This window comes from Chinchilla lanigera, unplaced genomic scaffold (genome assembly GCF_000276665.1).
Source record: "Chinchilla lanigera isolate Chin_1 unplaced genomic scaffold, ChiLan1.0 scaffold00085, whole genome shotgun sequence".
NCBI classification, from domain to species: Eukaryota; Metazoa; Chordata; class Mammalia; order Rodentia; family Chinchillidae; genus Chinchilla; species Chinchilla lanigera.
In genome coordinates this window covers 7,994,922-8,014,509 of record NW_004955486.1, presented here as the reverse complement: position 1 = coordinate 8,014,509, position 19,588 = coordinate 7,994,922, and the positions used below count along the sequence as shown (strand labels likewise).

The following is a 19,588-nucleotide window of genomic DNA, read 5'->3' as shown; positions in this document are numbered from 1 at the left end:
TCTTGCCCCCTTGCTTGTTTTGCTACGTTCTGCCGCCTTGGATTTTTTCCTCTGCCACCCTGACTTGGAGCCTGCGACTATGGACTGAAACCACTCTCTACCAGCTGTGAGCTAAGTAAACCTTTCCTCCCTTCACTTGTGGGTGTCGGATATTTTGTCTCGGCAGTGACAACAGTAACTAAGACAACACCCACCTGCAGAGCGGTGGCTGCTTCTCTGGCGTCCTTGCTCCCTGGGGTCTCAGTCCAGGCACGCAGTGACCTTTCCCATTCCCTTGCTGCTCCGAATCTCCCTGGCAACGACTCGACCCCGCCCCCTTTCTAAACACGTAAACAGGAAGTGGGCTGCTCAGAGAGCGCTTCCGTCAGGGCGAAGGGGCGGGAGCGATTGTGAAAGGCAGCGGACAGAACCAATCATAGATGACGGTCGGGAAATAGCCAATCCTGAGGGGCGATGGACAGGCGGGAGGGTTCCTGGGGGGCGGGACGGGAGGGGCTCATCCAATCGCGGCGGGTCACAGGAGGGCGGGGCCGGGCAGAGAGCAAGGGGCTGCGGCGCGACGGCGGCTGCGTCCGGGTCGGTCCGGGCCTGGTTCGGCGATGCTGCAGCTGCGGGACTCGGTGGACTCGGCGGGCACGAGCCCTACGGCGCTGCTGGCGGCCGGCGAGGAGGTGGCGGTGTGCGGCGCGGCCGGCGGCCGGGCAGGAGGAGGGGCGGGCACGCCGCTGCGCCAGACGCTGTGGCCGCTCAGCGTCCACGACCCCACGCGCCGCGCCCGCGTCAAAGAGTACTTCGTGTTCCGGGTGAGGATCGGGCCGAATTGGACGCACAGGGCCGGGCGGGCCGGGGCGGGGTGGAGAGGGCATGGGACTGGCCGGGACTGGGGGCCCGCGAGAGTGACCTCAGCCCCGGCCACCCCCAGCCCGGCACCATCGAGCAGGCGGTGGAGGAGATCCGCGCGGTGGTGCGGCCCGTGGAGGACGGCGAGATCCAGGGGGTGTGGCTGCTGACCGAGTAAGCCTGCCGTCCGGGGACTCCGAGGGGCACACCCCGGGCGGCCGCTTATCCTTCCTGAGGGCGGGTCCGAGGTGCCGCGCGGTAGCCTGCAGTGAGTGTCCGCCCTCGCAGGGTGGACCACTGGAACAACGAGAAGGAGCGGCTGGTGTTGGTGACCGACCAGTCCCTGCTCATCTGCAAATACGACTTCATCAGCCTCCAGTGCCAGCAGGTGGTCAGGGTGGCGCTCAGCGCGGTGGACACGATCTCCTACGGAGAGTTCCAGTTTCCCCCGAAGTCCCTCAACAAGTACGTGCGTTCCGAAAATCCGGTCCCGGCGGGTCTTATTTTCCAGCCCTTTCAGCTCAGTCCCCTGGTGATGGTCTTGAGCCTGCCCCATGGGTAAGTGAAGGACCTTTAGCTTCAGAGATGAGGAAAGTGATCACTTCTTAAAATAGAAGGGAGTGGCTGCCTGCCAGGGAATGGCACTCACTGATCTGGCACAAAAGACAGCTATGAAGGCAGCAGGCAGAAGGGTTCACGTGGGTTTCAGATACCTTGAGGTGGAGCCAGAGTGTTCGAGGCAAACTGGATATTCCGCTGATAAGGGCGTTAAATCTCCAGCCCAGAAAGGGTCACAAGGCCTCAGCCTCCTTCGGTCTTTTCTGGTTTATTCTTGAGACAAAACGGTAGGGCACTTGTGTAATTTGTGGATATCACTAAAGGTCAGGTACATTTGAAAATAATGGTCAGCTTTCAAAAATTGATTTGTGGGTTTTTGAGGAAAGGTTTATTTTGGCTCCCAGTTTACAGGGCTTTCGGTCCATAGTCCGTTGGCTCTAAAGCAGGACAGCAAACTAGCAGGGCGTGGCAGAGGAAGATGCCTCTTCCTGCATGCTGCACTAAGCAGAAGGGTCAGAGGAGAAGCCAGGGAAGTACACCCCTCCAGGCCCACCCCAGACCCACCTCCTCCCACCAGTTCTCATTTCCAACCATCATCTTTAGCTGTGAACTCACCCGAGCCCCCGTCCATTGAGGGCCCTCACACTGTCATGACCCAGCCACTTCCTAAAAGCCCCAGGGATCGCATGAGGCTTGGAAGGTGTGTCTGCATAAAAACCATTTCATTCTGTTCCTTACCCCAAAAGACACATGGACATCTCTTTATGCAAAATGCATTTGGTCCATCTGTAAGAATTGCCAAAGTCCTGGCAGTTCCACCATTATGGTTCCAAGTCCAAAATCTCTTTTGAGTTTTAAAGCAAACTCTTTACTGTTCGCTCCTGTAAAATTAAAAAAAGAGTTAAACACTCCTGACATTTAGAGGCACACAGTAAATATTCCCATTGCACAAGGGAGAAATGGTGGGGAGAGAAAGGAACAGGACCAAAGCAAGACTGAAATCAAGCGGGGCGAACATTAAACCCCGCAGTTTCATGTCTTGCACCGAGGCATTCTGTGGCAAGATGTGAACTCCGAACAGTTTGGACAGCCCGCCTCTGTGGCATTGCTGGTGCTTGTGGCCCCCACAGCTTCTCTCTTGGGCTGGTTTTTCTTGCTGTCTGCAGCTTTCCTCAGATGTCCCACATTCCTGGCTTCTCCACCTTGCTGGCATCTCCACTGTACTTTTGGCTTCACACTCACAGCTTCACACACTGCCCTCTCGGGCACACTGCCTGGCCTCCCAGACCTTCTGGTAGCTGAGTGGAAGTCTCTCTGGCCCACAACCCTTGCACTCTGCATGCATGTATGAATGAGCAGTGTGAATGATGCCAGGGTCTGCTGCCACGTGGAGCAGTAGCTGGGCCCCTTTGTATCCTGACTGGTTGCAGAGGCCTCCAAGAGCCTGGATGGCTGAGCAAAGCACACTGAATCCCAGGGGATGGATCCCATTCCCTTAGACTGCTGCTTTCTGGACCTTGCTGTCCTGGGCTCTCTTCTCAAACATAGCCTTTCAGTTTTCCACCTTTGACTCTGTAAAAGGTGGGTTTTTCAGAATTCCTCCCATTCCTCAAGGGATCTTTTGTGATTTCCAAATCCAAAGTACTTAACTTCTTTTTACTTTTTTTTTTTTGTGTCTTTTTAAGACAGCGTCTCACTATGCAGTTCAGGCTGGTCTTGAGCGCACTTTGTAGCGCAGGCTGGTCTCGAACTTGCAGGGATCCTCCTGCCTCATCCTCCCAAGTGCTGGGATTACAGGCATGTGCCACCACATCTGGCTTGGCTTCTTTTTAGTGCTAATGTTTTTATCCCCCAAACTGTCAGTTCCATCTTTATAGGCCCCAGCTTTACTGGAGTGTCCTTTCTTGCCACACTAAAACTAAATCATTCAACTGTTCTGTTTTTTCTTGATTCTCTTTTTTTTTTCTTTCTTTCTGGTACTGGGAATTGAACTCACGACCTCGCGCTTCCCAGGCAGACGCTGTGCTGCTGAGCTAAATCCCCAGCCCTTTGATTCTCAACATAAATCTCATCAGACACCCCCAACAATCTCCATGCCATAGTTTCAATATTTCCTCTGCCAGATTTGTCAGCTGCTCTTAGCCTCCTGTGAAGTCTCATGAACAAAATGTAGATGAATTTTTCACCAGTACATTACGTACATGGTCTGAAGTGCAGCTTCCCATGGAGCCCTTGTTCCCACCTGAGAACTCCTGAGCCTGGTGTTTTCTGTCTGCTTTTCTATCAGCATTCTGTCTTCTGAGCTCAGGTCAGACGTGCTCATCCAGTGCAGCCTACAGCATGCTCGGGCTGCTTCTCCAGCCAGCATCTCCAGACCTTTCTAAACTCCTCCATAGCAATGGCCCAACTTCTCCATCACCAAAATCTGCCTCGGTTACTTCCTCGTCAGTGAGACACGGTGCAGGACACCCACAGTGTAAAGGTTTCTTCTGGCTCACGGTGTGTGGTTTCAGCCCGTAGTCTGCCAGGTCAAGGCACGATGGCGCTGCGGAGGGGCATACAAGGAAGTATCTCACGGCGTAGTGCATGAGGCAGAGAGCCTCTTTATTTTTGAGACAGTGGCTCACTGTAGCCCAGGCTGGTGTCAGACTCGCAGCGATCCTCCTCCCACAGCCTCCTGAGTGCTGGGATTATAGACTGCCACCACACAGGTGTTTGATCATCTTGATTTAAAAGAATTTTTTGAAACGTGAGAATTTTAGACATGCGTAATAGTCACATGGTAAATTTCAGAGGTCTGATATAGAGGTTTGGATAGAAAATGTGTGTTTGCTTTCCATCCCTACAATAAAATACCTGAGATCAATGGAGGAGGAGGAGAAGGCGTATTTGGACTCATGGTTTTGAGGTTTAAGTCCATGGTTTGTTGCTTTGGGTCTTTAGGGAGGCAGAACATTGTGGCATGGTGTATGCCGAGCAAAGAGAGAGAGAGGACTCAGGTCCCCTCATCTCATGAAGGATGAACCCCACGTGATCCAATTGCCCTCCATAAGGCCCTGCCTGCAGGTGCCAGCACCTGTCACTAGTGCCAGCAGCCAGGACCAGGCCTTCGGCATGTGAGTTCAGGACACATTCAGGATCAAACCACACTCACGAGTGTACATTTTGACCAGCATTTTTTTTTTTTTTTGACCAGCATTTAATAGGATGGTTAATAAGATGAAAACGTAAATCATCTGACTAGACTGTCAGCAGTATAGTCTCATTAGTTTTGATAGGGATGTGAAGGTGAAGTTTAGGGTAACCAAGACAATGTATTTGTCATTTTTAAAAGTACTTAGAAGTGATCCCAGCACTCGTAAAGGCTGAGGCAGGAGAATTAGGAGTTCAAGACCAGCCTGGGCTCCATAGTAAGTTCCAAGCCAGCCTGGACCACAAGTGAGACCTTGTCTCAAATGGTTGGTTTTTTTTTTTGTACCGGGAATTGAACTCAAGACCTCAGGCTTGCCGGGCAAGCACTTAAGCCGCTGAGCTATATTCCCCACTCCTTGCCTCAAATTGATGGATGGTATTTAGAGCAGTTACTGGTGGGGACCATAGTCACCCCGGAAAGCAGAAGCCATTACCCACTGGCCAAGGTCCCAGGTCTTGGCTGTGCACACGGAGCTGCTGGGACAGCCCCAGCCTCCCTGCTGTGTCTGCCGTGTTCACGAGGCTTTCTTACTCACCAGGCGAGAAGGCTGTGGGATTCGCATCCAGTGGGACAAGCAGAGCCGTCCCTCCTTCATAAACAGATGGAATCCCTGGTCCACAAACGTGCCCTACTCCACTTTCATCGAGCACCCGATGGCCGGTGTGGATGAGAAGACAGCGACTCTGTGCCACGTAAGCCGTCCTGGGCAGTATGGCACCATCGCGTGCCAGTGGGGATGGAGGGTCCCGGTGTGCACGGCCCAGAAGGGCAACCACGTGTGGCTGAGCAGCCCGAGGCGGACGAGTGACAGTGCAGAAGTGAGCTTGTAACGCTGGCTAGCAGCTGCCGGTCCGTGGAGCTCTGTAACAGTCTTTGGGGCTTGGACCTCTGGGAGAAGAGCCCAGGCAGGCTGCAGGGGGCAGCAGTGGCCCTGGCCGGGCTGAGGGGCCCGGTCTACATTGGCCTGGCTTTGAGGCCAGCTTGGAGCACAGCCCAGAGCGTGGTGGGGGTCTGCTAACCTGGGGGTTCAGGTGGGGAGTGGGCAGGCAAGTGTGGCAGAAACACGTGGTCCTGTGGACAGAAAGGGCTCTGGCGTGCTGGCGGACCTCGTCACAGGTGTGTGCTGGGGTGAGATGCCAGTGCGTCTACCCAGAGAGCTCCTCAAGGACCTGTGCCCAGGGACGCCACAGTGTGGCAGAGGCGTCCGTGACAGAAGGACCTCGGGATCAGCAGGATGCGGTCACGTGCCACGTGGTGACTTTTCGTGCAGTGCGCTGTTCCCGTAGGACGGCGATGGTGAACCCCGTAGACCAGGCGCCAAACTGCAACCCAGAACCCACTTACTTATCGCAAAGCGCCAACACTGCAGTTAAGCCTGAGCGTTGGGGTTTTAGTTTAGAAAAAACAACTCTGTTAACATCTTTTATCTTACAAACACGGTACACTCGCGCCACCACTGCCACAGATAGTAGAGCCTGGCAGTTCCCGTCACCTCGTGGTGTCCTAGGCACCGTGATGTCACACAGCGCATTCCTCAGTGCCCCTCTGCTACCACAGGAGCGCGTAGCCCGTGTGGGGGCTGCAGACTGCGTGGCTCCTGGGGACACTCAGAGTCGTTAGCGCGTCGCACCGGCCGCAGCCTCGCCGCTCACTGCGTGTCTGGTGGGCCCAGCATCTGGGAGTGTGCACGCGTACGCTGGTGTGCACACAAGGACAGAAGCGCCCAGTGACACGCCTCTCAGCGCACGGCCCTGTCGTTAGGTGACATGCGGCCATACGTGGACCTGGGAGGGATTTAAACGTCTCAGAGTGCTGCTTTTCCTGTGTAGCGGATTGCCTTTTCCTTACCCACAGACTAAAGCTCCACGTTCTCTCTTGCCAGCTGGAAAGCTTCAAGGCGCTGTTGATCCAAGCCGTCAAAAAAGCCCAGAAGGAAAACCCTTTGCCAGGACAGGCGACTGGTGTGCTGGTCTTGGAGCGCCCCCTCCTCATTGAGACCTACGTGGGGCTGATGTCCTTCATCAACAACGAGGCCAAGCTGGGCTACTCCATGACCCGGGGCAAAATAGGTTTCTAGGTGGCTGTGCCCGGCACACTCGGCCTTGGGGCAGGGCCAGGGAGCTGGGGCAGCCGAGTGAATCACATGTGTTACTATCTAGACCCCTAGCCGGGCGTGGTGGCGCACGCCTGTAATCCCAGCACTTGGGAGGCTGAGACAGGAGGATTGTTGCAAGTTCAAGACCAGCCTGGGCTACAAAGTGAGCTCAAAGCCAGCCTGAACTGCATAGCGAGACCCTGTCTCAAAAAAAAAAAAAAAAGACCAAAATAAAATAAAAATAGGATCTGCACCCCTGAGGACGCGGGCGACAGACAGAAGCAGGAAGACTTTACCGCCAGTGCCACCCCCCCCCCCCCCCCCCCCCGTTTGCCTCTGTTGTACCCGTGTGGCTCCTGGTCCCTGCCCACCCATCAGCATGCTGGGCCTGCAGACCGCGTCTGCCTGCTCCGTGGACAGCTGGATTCGGGCAGGAGCCTGGTGTTGCCACACCACACGTGTGCGTATGTTTACATTCTGTGTCAAACTATATTTTGAAACTTAATCCGTTTTTCTTAGCTGCACACACGAGCAGCCAGCAGACTGGTCGGGGGCAAGATGCGGTCTGCCTTGTGAGCCTTCGTGAACAGCTCTCCTGTAAAAACGTCTGACCTCAAGTCCTGTTTTCGTAGAATCAGTCCAAGTTGTCAGTATCTAGATGTCACTCCCAGGCCCAGAGGGTTTGCAGAGAGGCATTCGCACAAGTTTCCAGCTTCAGGAAGTCACCCTGATACTCTTTGCACACAATTTTGACAGTTGCCTGTACTCTAAGTTTGTATAATTCTATTCCTGTTTAAAAGGGAATTGGGTAGCTTGCTTTTTAAAGAATACACTTTAAAGAAGCGCCACACAAGACCCCCTGAAGTGACTGGCCCCGGCTGTGGTCCCCACAGCCCCAGGAATCTAGCTGCGTGAGCTCCCGCATGCCCCCTTGCCGTGCGCAGCCTGCTTGTGTGACTGCAGCACTTGCGGTAGACTTTAAATGGTGGCTCGTCGGTTTCTCTTCATTTACAATTGTTGTAGCTTTAAGCTGCCTAGCGTGGATGTGACCAGGACGCCTCAGCCTCCCCGCGTCAGCAGGCTGCCCCTGAAGCACCCCGGCTTCAGCCTGTGCTCTGTCTTATAGTAAAGATGTTTAGAACCAAAAGAATGTTCCTTTTCTGGAGTTGTCACTGAAAGGCATGGTGACCGTGGGAGCAGCCGTCCTGCGGCCCAAGGAGTTTTGCAGCCATTCCCTTGTCTGCAGTCCCAGGAACACAGCTGGCGGGAGTGTGTGGTCCTGGCTTCACCCTGCTGCTCCAGCCTGCCTGTCCTTCAGGCATCCTGCGGCTGGTGGCTTCCCCACACAGCCAGGTGGGCGCTCCTACAGAACCCCGCCCCCCCCGGGCTGGGATGGCACTTTTCATTTCATTGGGGTCTGCCTGAGGGTCCTGGAGCTCCCTTCCTGTACCCCAAAGTGACCCTGGACTGTGACACCAGCATGCCCCAGGGAAAGCTGCCACCTTTTATGAATGTCCAATGACAGGGTAACCCTCAGCGGGGAGGTGGCTTCTGTCATTTTGGGTCCCTGAGGCCAGCCAGTAAGTTCAGACCTGAAAACCATCTTAGGGGGCCAGGGATGCAGCTCAGTGACACAGTCGCCTGCCTAGCAAGCACAAGGTCCTGAGTTTGATTCTTGGTACCAGGAAAAAAAAAAAAAGCATTTTATGAATCAGCAAAAGTTTATTTTAAGTAATGAAAATTACAGCTTTTTACCATACATATTTACAAAACTGTCTTGCTATAGAAAAATAGAATCGTTGAGCCTGCCCCAGGGTGGGTACAGACGTCCTCTCTGTGGTGGGGTTGTGCCTGGTGTGGTGCCCGGTCCCTCCCCGCCCCATCCTACGTGCGACTGTCCTGCTGTCCTAAGGCTGCCCTGCCCTCGGCGGGCTCCAGGAAACAGAGGCAGAAGTGATCCTTGCTGAGGAGGGCCAGGGAGTCCCCACTTGAATGCCAGCAAAGAGAAAGCACAGGAAAGTCACCTGGAGAGAGGTGGCCAGAGCGTTAGGGTACGGGGCCACCCTGGGAGGGCAGCCCCCTGTGACAAGGTGAGCAGAGGACCTGGTGATCCAGGGGTCCAGCCAGGTAAGCCAAAAGCCCCCAGTCACCCCGCAAAGTTGGGGGCAGGGCGTGCTGCCAGGCGGGCCCCGGGCTTCCCTGATGGTTTCATGTGGGTTTCGGCCCCTGGAGACATCACGTCCACCGGGCAGTTGTGCTCACCTTCCCCAGGCACCTGCACTGACATGCAGCCTGCCGGTGACCACAGGTAGACCTTGCTGCCTGCCGTGCAGATGGCCAGCCGCGGCTGCTGCGGGTCCCACTGGAAGGAACGCACGGGGGCCAGCTGCTCGAGGACCACGAAGAGCCTCAGCTTCTGAATGTCCCAGACCCAGACCGCATTGGGGACATTGTCTAGGCGGGAGGGGGAGACCCGTCACCGCTGCTCTGCCGGCCTGGCCAGCCCAAGCCCTGAGAGCCGCGCAGGAGGGAGCAGTAGGGGGGCCCGGGACCCGGACCACGCTTCCTCTGCTGCTATGTTTGGAAAGGGCTGTGGAACAGTGTAAGACAAAAAGGACCCAGCGCAGATCTGTGCCTGGCCCTGCTCCTTCCTGAGGAAGGGGGAGGAGCGGAAGGGAGGAAGCCGACTTCCTCCGAGCTCCCGTGGCAGCACAGCCTCATGGGCCACCTCCACCGGCTCCCTACAAGGCCCACATGGCCCAGAGAGAGGGCAGCGCCAGCGGCCCTGGTACTGACCATTCCTCGTCGCCAGGAAGTAGCTGTCGTGACTGAAGGCCAGCATCCCTACGCCCATCCTGGGGTTGGCCCGGTCAGCAGCGGGCTTCAGGGTTTGCAGGGAGACGGGCACAGAGGCAATCTCATCTGGAACAGCAGTGGCGGCTCAGGCGGGGACGGCGCTCAGGCTTCCCAGCCCCTTACAGCGGAGCAGCCCCGTGGTGCCAGGCTGGCTGGGAGGGCACAGGCAGGCGGGGCTGCACCCAGCCTCGGCAGCCCCCCAGACCCCCCAGCACTTGTCCCCTCCGCATTCAGGTCTCCTTTTCTTGGGTGGAGCCAAGGATGGCGAGGCAGTGACAAGCAGGCGACTCCACAGGGCCGGGCGCCCTCTCATCCTCCCACCCACAAGGGCGGCTGCTGTCCCCCCACATCCCTGCTGAGGTCCCCATGCCCCTGTGGGGCAGATGCCCGCCCTGTGCCCCGCGGGGACAGGGAAGCAGGCACAGGTTGCTTGCCCCACGGCGTGGAGACTGTGATGCACCCAGCTCCTCGCTCTGAGTTCGGTCCCTGTGGCTCACTTTGGGACTCGGCTCTTCCTTTAGAAATGCGCCCCAGAGGCCAGCGCCAACGCCGGCTCAGCGTGCCTGGGCAATCAGCCAGGGGCCCGGCCAAGCGCCTCCAGGCTGCCGGGTGGGGCGCACTGGCACGAGGCAGCCAGGAAACGCAAGTGGATGCACAGGGGAAAACGGAAATTCACTGGGCCACTGCAGCCCGGGGCTGGAGAAGGACAAGAAAAGACGGGAAGAAGCCAGGATCGCACTCCAGGGGCTGCAGCTTACATTTGCTCTCTAAGGCGGCGAGGGGGCGGGTGCCTGCTCGGGACGGCGGGAAGGACAGGTGGCCCAGCCCCGGCGGCGGGCTCTTCTCCGCTTCCCTGTACACAACCTGAAAGACAGGGCGGCCACCTGCTGGCTTGTGACCCATGACAGGGACGAAGGGGTAGAGGACATGGCCAGGAAGCCCGAGCGCTGGAGTACTGGGCCACACGGGCAGGGACAACCCAGATCTCCCGGTCCCCTGCGAGCTGCCCTGCTCCTGAGCATGGCCAGGGCCTCCGTCTGTGCCTCAGCTGTGACAAGGGATGAGCAAGCAGTGCCACGCCAGAGGCCAGCCACGGGGAAGTGTGGGCAGCGTGGGCACAGGGAGGTCCCGGGGAGCATCCCGGGGGCCAGTGGCAGCCGGCCCTCCTCTTCTGCTCCCCGGCACCTGCTCTCGCCCACCACAGGCAGGAGGCCAAGGACGGGAGCCCAGCGGCCCCTCCCTCCTCCAGGTGCGCGTCAGGCGTCTGTCACAGCCATGACGCCTGTGCCCGGGCTCTCTCCTCCAGCCGCCTGGCTCATATGCGGAAGGTGTGAGGCTGCAGGCAGAGCCCAGAAGCCACAGCCAGGCCCATGCCAGGCCCATGCTGTCGGCCCCGCCCCGCGACACCTGCGCCTGTGATGCCTCCTCCCCGTCTGCATGGAGCATCAGCTCTGGAGGTCCGTGTGCGCAGCCCGGCCCAGCTGACCATGGGCGCTCCGCCCTGCCATCCTGTCCCTGACACCCAGCAGGCACATGCGGGTGAACCCTGCTGCAGCGCGGCCATGTGCGCCTCAGAACCCGTGCTTCCCTGGCCTGGGCCGCCTCGCTGGAGCCTGGAGACACCTGGCTCCCCAGCCCTTCCCTGGCCGTCCCGTCCCCGCTTCTCTGGCCGAAGCCCAGGGCAGACGCTCAGTGTTTTGAGACAGGGCCTGGTCTCCTGGCTTTTTACATAGGGCTGTGCATCAGGACAGAGTGTGTGACATCTGGCTGCGGCTGAGGACAAGGGAAGAGCCTGCGAAGGACATGATGAGATATATGAACTGGGCACATAGTGCAGGCCTGGTACCCCAGCACTTGGGAGGCTGAGGTAGGAGGATCTCTGTGAGTTTGAGGCCATCCTGAGCTACACAGTGAGTCCAAGGCCAGACAGAGCTGTCACAAGACTCTATCTCAAAAAACCAAAAACAGGAAGAGGGGGAGGTGGCACCGAGATATCCTAATGTCTCATGGGCAAAGGGTGGGGTGGCACAGGCACCGGGAGAGTGACACCACGAGGCCAGCATGGAGTGCAGGGTCAGCTCCCATCTGCCCACCCGAGATGCAGCAGAGCACGCTCTGGACTCACTGTCTTGGGGTTGCTAACGGCCGCGGGGTGCCCGAACTCTGTGGTCATCTTCCAGGTCACGTGGTTCAGGAGCCGCACCTGAGGAGGGAGCCGTGGAGGTTTCTGCCTGCTCAGGGGGCTCGGTGGGGTCCCCACACCCCGGTCTGTCACCCACCTTTCCGTCATAGCTCCCAACGGCCAGGAACTGGCTGCTGGGGCTCCAAGCCACGGACTTGATGCCCAGGGACCACTCGTAGGCAGAGTACACGGAGAGCAGGCGGCCATCCAGGGAGTACAGCAGCATCTTATACTGCAGAGGAGACAGGACGCGCACGGTCACCAGTGCACGCCACAGACGCAGCGCAGAGGGGGCTCTCGTCCTCGGAGCTGAGATTAGGAGCCAGAGCTGAAGGCAGACCAGAGAGCCAGGAAGCCCCAGCCACCACCTGGGGCTGCGGCTGGGCAGCGGGTGCTTCTCTAGCGAGCGCGAGGACCTGTGTCCCACCCCCAGCATGGAACAGGTTCTGATCCTGATCTGAAGTGAGAACAGCCACCCTCTTGCCACATTCACACAGCCCGGGTTAATGCAGGTGGGCGCTCCAAAGAGCACGCACCCTGCGCCCGTACCTCCAAGCAGGAGTCCCACACCGCCAGCACGCAGCCGTTGGGGGCCCACTCCATCCCTGCGAGGTCCTGGGTGTCGGTGTCGAAGTGCTTCAGAGGGGAGGGGAGAGAGAAGCACATGGCGATTGCAAGGTATCTGCTTAAAGAAATCATGGTTTATAATTACTGAGCACACTCGGCACTTCATTTTCTTATGCAAAAAAGGACAGAATATCCACGTTCTCCCCCCTGGAGTGTGCCCAGCCTCTTACGCGCAGCGCCTGTGCCAGCAGCCGTCTCTGCCTGGCCCCTGGTGCTGGCATCGTGATGACGCGCCTGCCTACCTGCAGCCCATGGGGCCCAGACAGCGCACTCGGTGCCTGGCCCGTTACATCAGTCGAGACCAGCGGTGGCGAACCTTTTAGAGCTTTCAGTGATAATAAACAGCCTGCTGCAGCACGCACGCCATACGTTCGCCACCACTGGCCTAGACTGACCAGCATCAGCGCCAGGACGCTCTGAGCACATCAGCGTCTCCATCACCGGGCAGTGTCCGCTCCTCAGTGACACGCAGCACCGCTCCCCGTGCACCAAAGACCCCCGGGACTCGAGCAGCATCTGTGCCGCCTCCTTCCCAGCCCACAGGACAACGGAGAGGGGCACCCTACCCGCAGGAGCTGCCAGTCACTGCACACGAAGATGCTCACGTAGTCCTTGCAGTCCCGCCGCTCGGCCAAGGCCATGTAGCGGCCATCCCTCGTGAACGTTATTCCTGCGCAGCAAGTACAGCTGAAGTCGGGACGTGGCCAGATAAAACGCAGCAGTCACTTTAAGGAACCATGAGAAGCCAGGCGTGGCCATGCACACCTCAGCCCGGCTAGGGCAGGAGGATCCCAAGGCTGAGATGAGCCTGTCTCACGGTAAAAAGGGTGGAGGTAGCTTGGGGAAAGAGCCCCCAGGTTCGATCCCTGGAGCTACCTTTCTTTAGGTGAGGGAGACACTCTGCTGGTAAGTGGAATTGTAAGGAACTGTGGACTGTCCCCTCACTGCAGGTGACAAGGACAGGCACAGAGACCGCCGATCTGCAAGAAATCTGCAAATACTACCAATCCGTGACCCCTGATGCATCACCAGCTGTCACTCAAAGAACACAGTGCCTTATGAATCATCACACTTTCAGGAAACGGACAGCAGGACATCCAGGAACATACTCGGGCAGTCAAAGGTGGGTTGGCTACCTTTCTTTTTTCACTTTGAACTCTGCCTGGAAACATTAAGTGGTACTTTACAATGCTGTGCTGGCTTCAGAAACCCCAGGCTAGGCTCTGAGCTTTGAGGGTGGAGAGCCCCACACCCTGTTCCCACTCGGGGAATGCGTGTCCCCTCTGCAGCATCGCTGGTATGCAAGGTGTAAAACAGACCGGAGGCACACAACTGCTCGGTATGCCAGGGCCATCCCCACTACTGCTGCGGGCACAGTGCCTGGTCACCCGAGTCATCACGGATGCCACAGGAGCCCTGGCACCAGCCCACCCCAGCCAGCCTGTCCCCAGCACACACTGCCCCCACGGTCCACTTCCTTCCGAGGGCTCAGGGATCCCTGAGTAAGGAGAGGACCCGTCGCTCATCCTTTGCACGCCCCGTGAGCCAGGGCCGAGTCTGTCAAGGAGCGCTGCACTCAGGCATCAGAGGGGAGGCGACCTCCGTTCCACAGGTGGAGGGCTCCGGGGAACACTGCTGTGTGACGTCTTCCATGGCACCCTCTTGTGACAGAGATGGCTGTAAGGGGCCTGTCCCCAGGACAGGGATGGAATGTGCTCGGAGAGGGGGCGGGACCAGCAGACCCTGGCAGGTCGTGGAAGGCCAGGGCAGTGTGGAGCAGCCACCCTGCTGTAACTCCACGACACAGGCTCAGAAACACCAGACCAGGCACAGGCAGACCCCGGTGGACTCACCCTGCTGACAGGCTTTGGGATACTTGATGTAGGACACGGACTTGGTGCACAGGGACCAAACAGTTATCCGCAGCTGTCGGGAAGAGGGAGAAAGCGTGGATTCAGCACCTTTAGGGGACCACTGCCAGCGGGACACTGCCAGCACGTCCAGGATGTGCCCTCCCTGACAAGGGTGTCACACACCCATTTTACCTTCCTTAGTCTCTTCTTGGCCTTTAGTTTATACTATGTGAGTGACCCAAAGTCAAGTATGAGTACATTTTAGTTTGCTATTTCAAAGTTATCATAAAACATCTTCAGCCGGGCGTGGTGGTGCATACCTATCATCCCAGCGCTCAGGAGGCTGAGGCAGGAGGATCACCATGAGTTCAAGGTCAGCCTGGGGTACATAGCAAGACCCTGTCTCAAAAATACCAAAGATGATGTGTGTGTGTGTGTGTGTGTGTGTGTGTGTGCGCGCGCGCGCGCGCGCGCACAGAAGGAAGGAAGGGAACATCGACACCCGGGAGAACCATGCTGCTGTCTCCTCTCTGAAGCAGACAGGCTGCTCCGCAGCCTCAGCCTGGTTCTAGGGCTTTACACCAGTGACACCAAGGACTCCGCGCCTGGCGGCTGCTGCAGACCAAGTGGAAGCCCCCGCTGCTGCGGGCCTTCCCTCCTCTCGTCCCTGCGCGCAGCAGCTCGGGCCCAGGCTGGCACCTGCTGGGCCAGGCTGCTCCCAGAGGCCAGGAGAAGCGCGGAACGCAGATCCTGAGGAGGGAGGCCCAGAACCGGCTCCGGCCCAGGGCTGCCTGCTCTCAGTGGACAACCTGTCCGGGTAAACGTTCTCCCACACTGCCCATCGGGGGCCTGGCGCAGACTGGCGCTCTGGGTGGGCACGGCCTCCTCAGGGAAGGGAACCCCAGCTGAAGTGGTGCAGTGTGGGTTTCTTCGCCAGGGAATCCTGGACATGCCACCTGCTTGTAGTTCGGAGGTAAAGAGTGAAGCAGCCCTGGCCCTCCACACCACGGAAGTGGGGCGTGCAGGACCCCGCCTGAGAGCCTGCCTGGGCACGGGGCGCACAGGTCCTGGCGCAGGGCTCGGGGCCGGCTGCACTAATGCTGATCTTGAAGCCTGCTTGCCACCAGGGAACGGGGAGCAAGAGCCAGGGCTCGTCCTGAGAGCCCCTGCTGTGCTGCGCCCACGGTGGCGTCCTGCCAACAGACCAGGATCCAGACTCCAGGGCACCCAGCTGCCCTTGCGGCAGCTCAGGTGCCCTCGGTGAGGCTGTGGGAATGTGAGGTGGGCAGCGTGGCACAGCCGCCCGTCAGGGCAGGGGAACCTGGAGTCGCCACTTCCCGGAGCACAGCCCTGTTCTAGGCTGTGGTGCCATCACCCCGTCTCTCGCAGCCCCGGGGGCTTCTTCTCACAAACACAGGGCGAAATGGAGAACATACTTAGCCACGCTTCTACCTTCACCTTCACCAGAAACAAAGAACCTTACAAAGAAACAGCTCAGGCGGCCAGGCGTGGCGGTGAGCACCTGTAATTCCAGCATTCTGGAGGCCGAGCCAGGAGAACTGCAGGTTCAAAACCAGCCTCAAAATGAAACGAGCGCTGGGGAGGCAGCTCAGCGGCACAGCCTCTGCCGCGCGGGTCTCAGGCCCTAGGGTGGATCCCTGCTCCTGCCCCCGCCAAAACAGTTACACACTCACTTGTCAGCTCTAACTTACGGTGACAACCGGAGAAGCAAGCTCCCCTAGAGGGCAAGCCTCCCAGCGACACTGGCCAGCACAGAACAGCTCCGCGAGGGCAGGGACCACACGAGGTGGGGGGACAGGGCCATCGAGGCCTGGATGGGCTCTGTATGTCAGCAGTGCCACTGATGTGGACTGTGAAGTAAAGCCGCAGAGCGACAGCTGGCCAGAGCCGGCAGGGGGGCAGGCAGGAAGGGACAGACTACGTCGGTGCGGTCCCCGCCCCCTGCGGGGTCACACGCAGAGCAACCCACCCGCTCTCCAAGCGGCTCTGGGTGTCTTCAGTGCATACCAGCCAGGCGAGAGCTTGCCACTCTGGCGCAACCTGGCCCCTGGTTCTGTTTAAGCTGATTATGGGCTATTTACAACTCAGGCATTCAAATGTAAAGATACAGAAAAGATGAAAAAGATGTACCATGAAAACATGAATCACAAGGACAGGGCTGCTTTATTAAATCCCATAAAACAGGCTTTAAAATAAAAATGAAAACAGAAATACTTTACAACGAAAGGTCCAATTACAGAGAAAACGGTGGAATCAATCTCACTACAAAAATGGCTTAGAAACAGTTCTAAGTCTGTCTGAGACTCACAGCATGGCCTCAAAAACATATATACTGGCTATGGCAGTGCACACCTGTAATATCAGCATTTTGGAGGCCGAGGCAGGAGGATTGCTGTGTGTTTGAGGCCAGCCTGGGCTACACAGTGAGTTCAAAGCCAGGCTGAACCACAGAGCAGTAGGAACTACACACCCTATCTCAAACAAAGCAAAGCAAAACAGAAGTAAAACTCTGACAGACTTCCAGGTAACAGAAAGGGGTCAGCCCTACTGCACACTGAAGCATCTGACAAAACCTCAGTAATTCATCAGCATGGTTCTGACACTTAAATGCGCCACCAGGCAACAGAACGGAAATCCGGAAATTATCCTGTGACCGTAAAGGCACACAGTGCTGGGGCAGTCAGACTTCTAGCCAAGCTCCTTTTCTGTTGCCGTGTGTGGCACTGGTGACTGGACTCAGGGCCTTCACAAAGAGCAGCATTCCCAAGCCTTTTTAAAATTTTTTATTTTAAGACAAGATCTTGCTAATTACCCAGGCTGAGCTCAAACTTGCAATGCTCCTGCCTCAGCCTCCCAGAGCACTGGGCTTCAAATGTGGCCACCACGCCTGGCCACAGCGCTCTAATGTGTGGCAGACACACTATTCCAACCCTGGCCTTTCCGCTCCTGGGCTCTTTCAGGAGCCAAGGACGGGACACGTTTGGCCGGGGCGGTGGCCGGTGGCTCGCACTTACGTGGAATTCGGTTGTGTTCAGAATGTGGCGCCCATCTGGGCTCCAACACGAGGCCACCAGCCCTGCCGATCCCTCGTCGATTTTGCAGTGCCACTCTGGCTGCTCCAGAGACCAGACCTCGAGTCACAAGAGAGAGAAGTGCACCATTGCAGATGGCCTGCCCTCTCCGAGGCACTGAAGGTGCTAGAAGACAAACAGTGCCCCCGACTGCACTGGGCCAGGACAGAACAGCGCAGGCTCCCTCCCGGAAAGCCCGTCCTTCCTGGTGGCCCTCGGGAGCGTCCTCCCCCTCGGTCTGAGCCTCTCGGCCTGCGCCACGTACTCACCTGCACCAGTCCCCGCTTGTACATGGCGCACAGGATGAAGAGGGAGTCTGCTGACCACTCCATGTGCTGGACCTGGTCCAGGCAGGTATACAGCTGCAGGATCTGCAGGGTGCTCACATCCCGGACCACCAGCCGGTACTGGACACAGGAAGCCTGCAGGGTTGTGGGAAAGAAAGCCCTGAGGACCCCGCTCTGCAGGAAGGCAAGCTTCCGAGCGCCAGCAGCCCTGGCCAGCAACCGCCTCTGTCCTCTTCAAATCCACACAGCTTTACGTCGGTCAGTGCCAGACAGCTCATTCCCAAAACGAGTTAATACAAGATAAAATTAAGTGCGCAAACCAGGTTTACAATTTCATATCCTGGGCTGGAAACATGGCTCTGCGGCACAGAGCCTGCCTGGCAAATGGGAGATGCTGAGTTCGAGTCTCAGTTCCAAAAAAAAATCCAAAATAATTTTATATCCTGCTACCTCAATATTGTAATGGCAATTCTAAAAAATTTATAAATCAACTAGTAGTCTGACACCATATCAGGACAAAATGAGACCGTGCAGCCCGCCACATGCAGCTGGTCTGTTAGACTCACTCGGTCTTGACTGACTACACCAGAGACAGCCTGACCCAGCTCAGTGTGACCGCACCCAGCCGCACAGCCTGTACTTCCCAGCCCCTGAACATACCCTTTGCTAACTTATTTCAAGGACTTTCTGCCCAGCAACCCGAGATGATTGATGCTACCCAATGAAAATTCACCACGCTTTTAAGCCTTTGTACTTCCTGCTTGCAAACCTATATAAACCAAACCCAAAGTCAGCCCTGGGCTGATGCTTCTACAGTGATCCCCTTTCAGCCTGCCAGTGTAAGAAAGCTGACTGCCTTCCAACTCCTTGGTGCAGAGCATTTTTCCACTTGGTTCAGTACCGGGTCCGAAACAGTATGATCATTACACCATCACATGTATTGAATTGTCACGTTCTCCTCCATAAATTTGTAAGAAATAATTTTTATATAGCTGAATTGTTATACTCTAGTATAAAGTATGAGTACTTTAAAACTCTACTTAGAGCATTTCTACTGTTTTTTTTTTTTTTTAATGGTATGTTAAAAACTAAGCTTATTAGAAAACAGCACTGGGAAAAAGCTCTTCTGTGACTAATACTAGATCCTCTCCTAATTCAGTCATTTTTAGACTGTTTCTTTAAGTTTAAAAAGAGTTAAGAACCAAGGGCTGAAGCCAGGCATGGTGGCGGACACTTGTAATCCCAGCACTTAGGAGATCGAGGCAGAAGGATCATTTCCTGGGCTACATATTGAGTTCAAGGCCAGCCTGAACTACATAGCGAGACCCTATCTCAACAAAACACCCAGCTGGGCGTGGTGGTACAAGCCTGTAATCCCAGCACTTGGGAGGCTGAGGCAGGAGGATCACTGCGAATTCAAGGCAGCCTGAGCTACAAAATGAGTTCAAGGCCAGCCGGAACTGCACAGTGAGACCCTACCTCAAAAAGATGAAAAGAAAAAACAAAACAAAACAAAACATCCAAAACCAAAAAAACAGGGGCTGGGAATTTAGCTCAGCAGCAAATCACCTGCCTGGCAAGCACAAGGTTGTGAGTTCGATTCCTGGTACCAGAAGAAAAACAAAAACAAAAAAACAAAACCACACCACCAACAACAAAAAACAAAGAGGTCAACAGACCCTCTTTACATTGTGCAATTGTAAAGATGTTTCATAACTGCTCACTTCTCTGCATTAACTTATTCCTATAACCAAATAAGAGAACAGTTAAGTTCTGAATGTATTTTCTTAGAGATACAGTTTCTCTGTGTCCATGTCTAAGCAAAGCTTTCTACACCTGAGTATCCACCTGTTGGTCATGTATTATGCCACAGCCTAAGTATCAAGAACTGACTTTTAAGGGCTGATCATTTCATTTTTGTACTTGCCAAAGTCAAAGCAGAGTATTAATTTATTGATTTGCATCAAAAAGCAAAACTATTTTTGACAACCCTTAGGCTGTAACT

The 19,588-nt window shown here is 56.4% G+C and overlaps 2 protein-coding genes across 3 annotated transcripts in view; one reads left to right on the top strand and one right to left on the bottom strand.

Annotated features, from left to right (window-relative positions):
• The first annotated feature begins 513 nt into the window (after nt 1-513).
• Nucleotides 514-6,832, top strand: Tprg1l (tumor protein p63 regulated 1-like). The gene is made up of 5 exons (XM_005404149.2): nt 514-803; nt 923-1,014; nt 1,129-1,305; nt 5,130-5,283; nt 6,474-6,832. Exons 1-5 carry the CDS (start codon nt 600-602, stop codon nt 6,666-6,668), a joined length of 822 nt encoding a protein of 273 aa, XP_005404206.1. The 5' UTR covers nt 514-599; the 3' UTR covers nt 6,669-6,832.
• Nucleotides 6,833-8,388: 1,556 nt separating this feature from the next.
• Nucleotides 8,389-19,588, bottom strand: part of Wrap73 (WD repeat containing, antisense to TP73) — a 13,438-nt gene continuing 2,238 nt past the window's right edge. Inside the window, exons 2-12 of one of the 2 annotated variants that reach the window (XM_005404146.2) lie at nt 17,566-17,718; nt 17,240-17,356; nt 14,205-14,277; nt 12,918-13,021; nt 12,274-12,360; nt 11,822-11,956; nt 11,668-11,745; nt 10,301-10,406; nt 9,483-9,608; nt 8,949-9,140; nt 8,389-8,710 (exon numbers count right to left, since the gene is read on the bottom strand). In XM_005404146.2, the coding sequence (XP_005404203.1) occupies nt 8,571-8,710; nt 8,949-9,140; nt 9,483-9,608; nt 10,301-10,406; nt 11,668-11,745; nt 11,822-11,956; nt 12,274-12,360; nt 12,918-13,021; nt 14,205-14,277; nt 17,240-17,356; nt 17,566-17,718 (1,311 nt within the window). In that variant the 3' untranslated portion in view covers nt 8,389-8,570. The remainder of the gene's footprint in view (nt 8,711-8,948; nt 9,141-9,482; nt 9,609-10,300; nt 10,407-11,667; nt 11,746-11,821; nt 11,957-12,273; nt 12,361-12,917; nt 13,022-14,204; nt 14,278-17,239; nt 17,357-17,565; nt 17,719-19,588) is intronic. The other variant, XM_005404147.2, reaches the window with a different exon arrangement.

Coding starts and splice junctions, on each gene's coding strand:
- Tprg1l (XM_005404149.2), top strand. CDS start 600: ATGCTGCAGCTGCGGGACTCGGTGGACTCGGCGGGCACGAGCCCTACG. Junction 804..922: donor AAGAGTACTTCGTGTTCCGG/GTGAGGATCGGG, acceptor GGCCACCCCCAG/CCCGGCACCATCGAGCAGGC. Junction 5,284..6,473: donor AGACAGCGACTCTGTGCCAC/GTAAGCCGTCCT, acceptor CTCTCTTGCCAG/CTGGAAAGCTTCAAGGCGCT.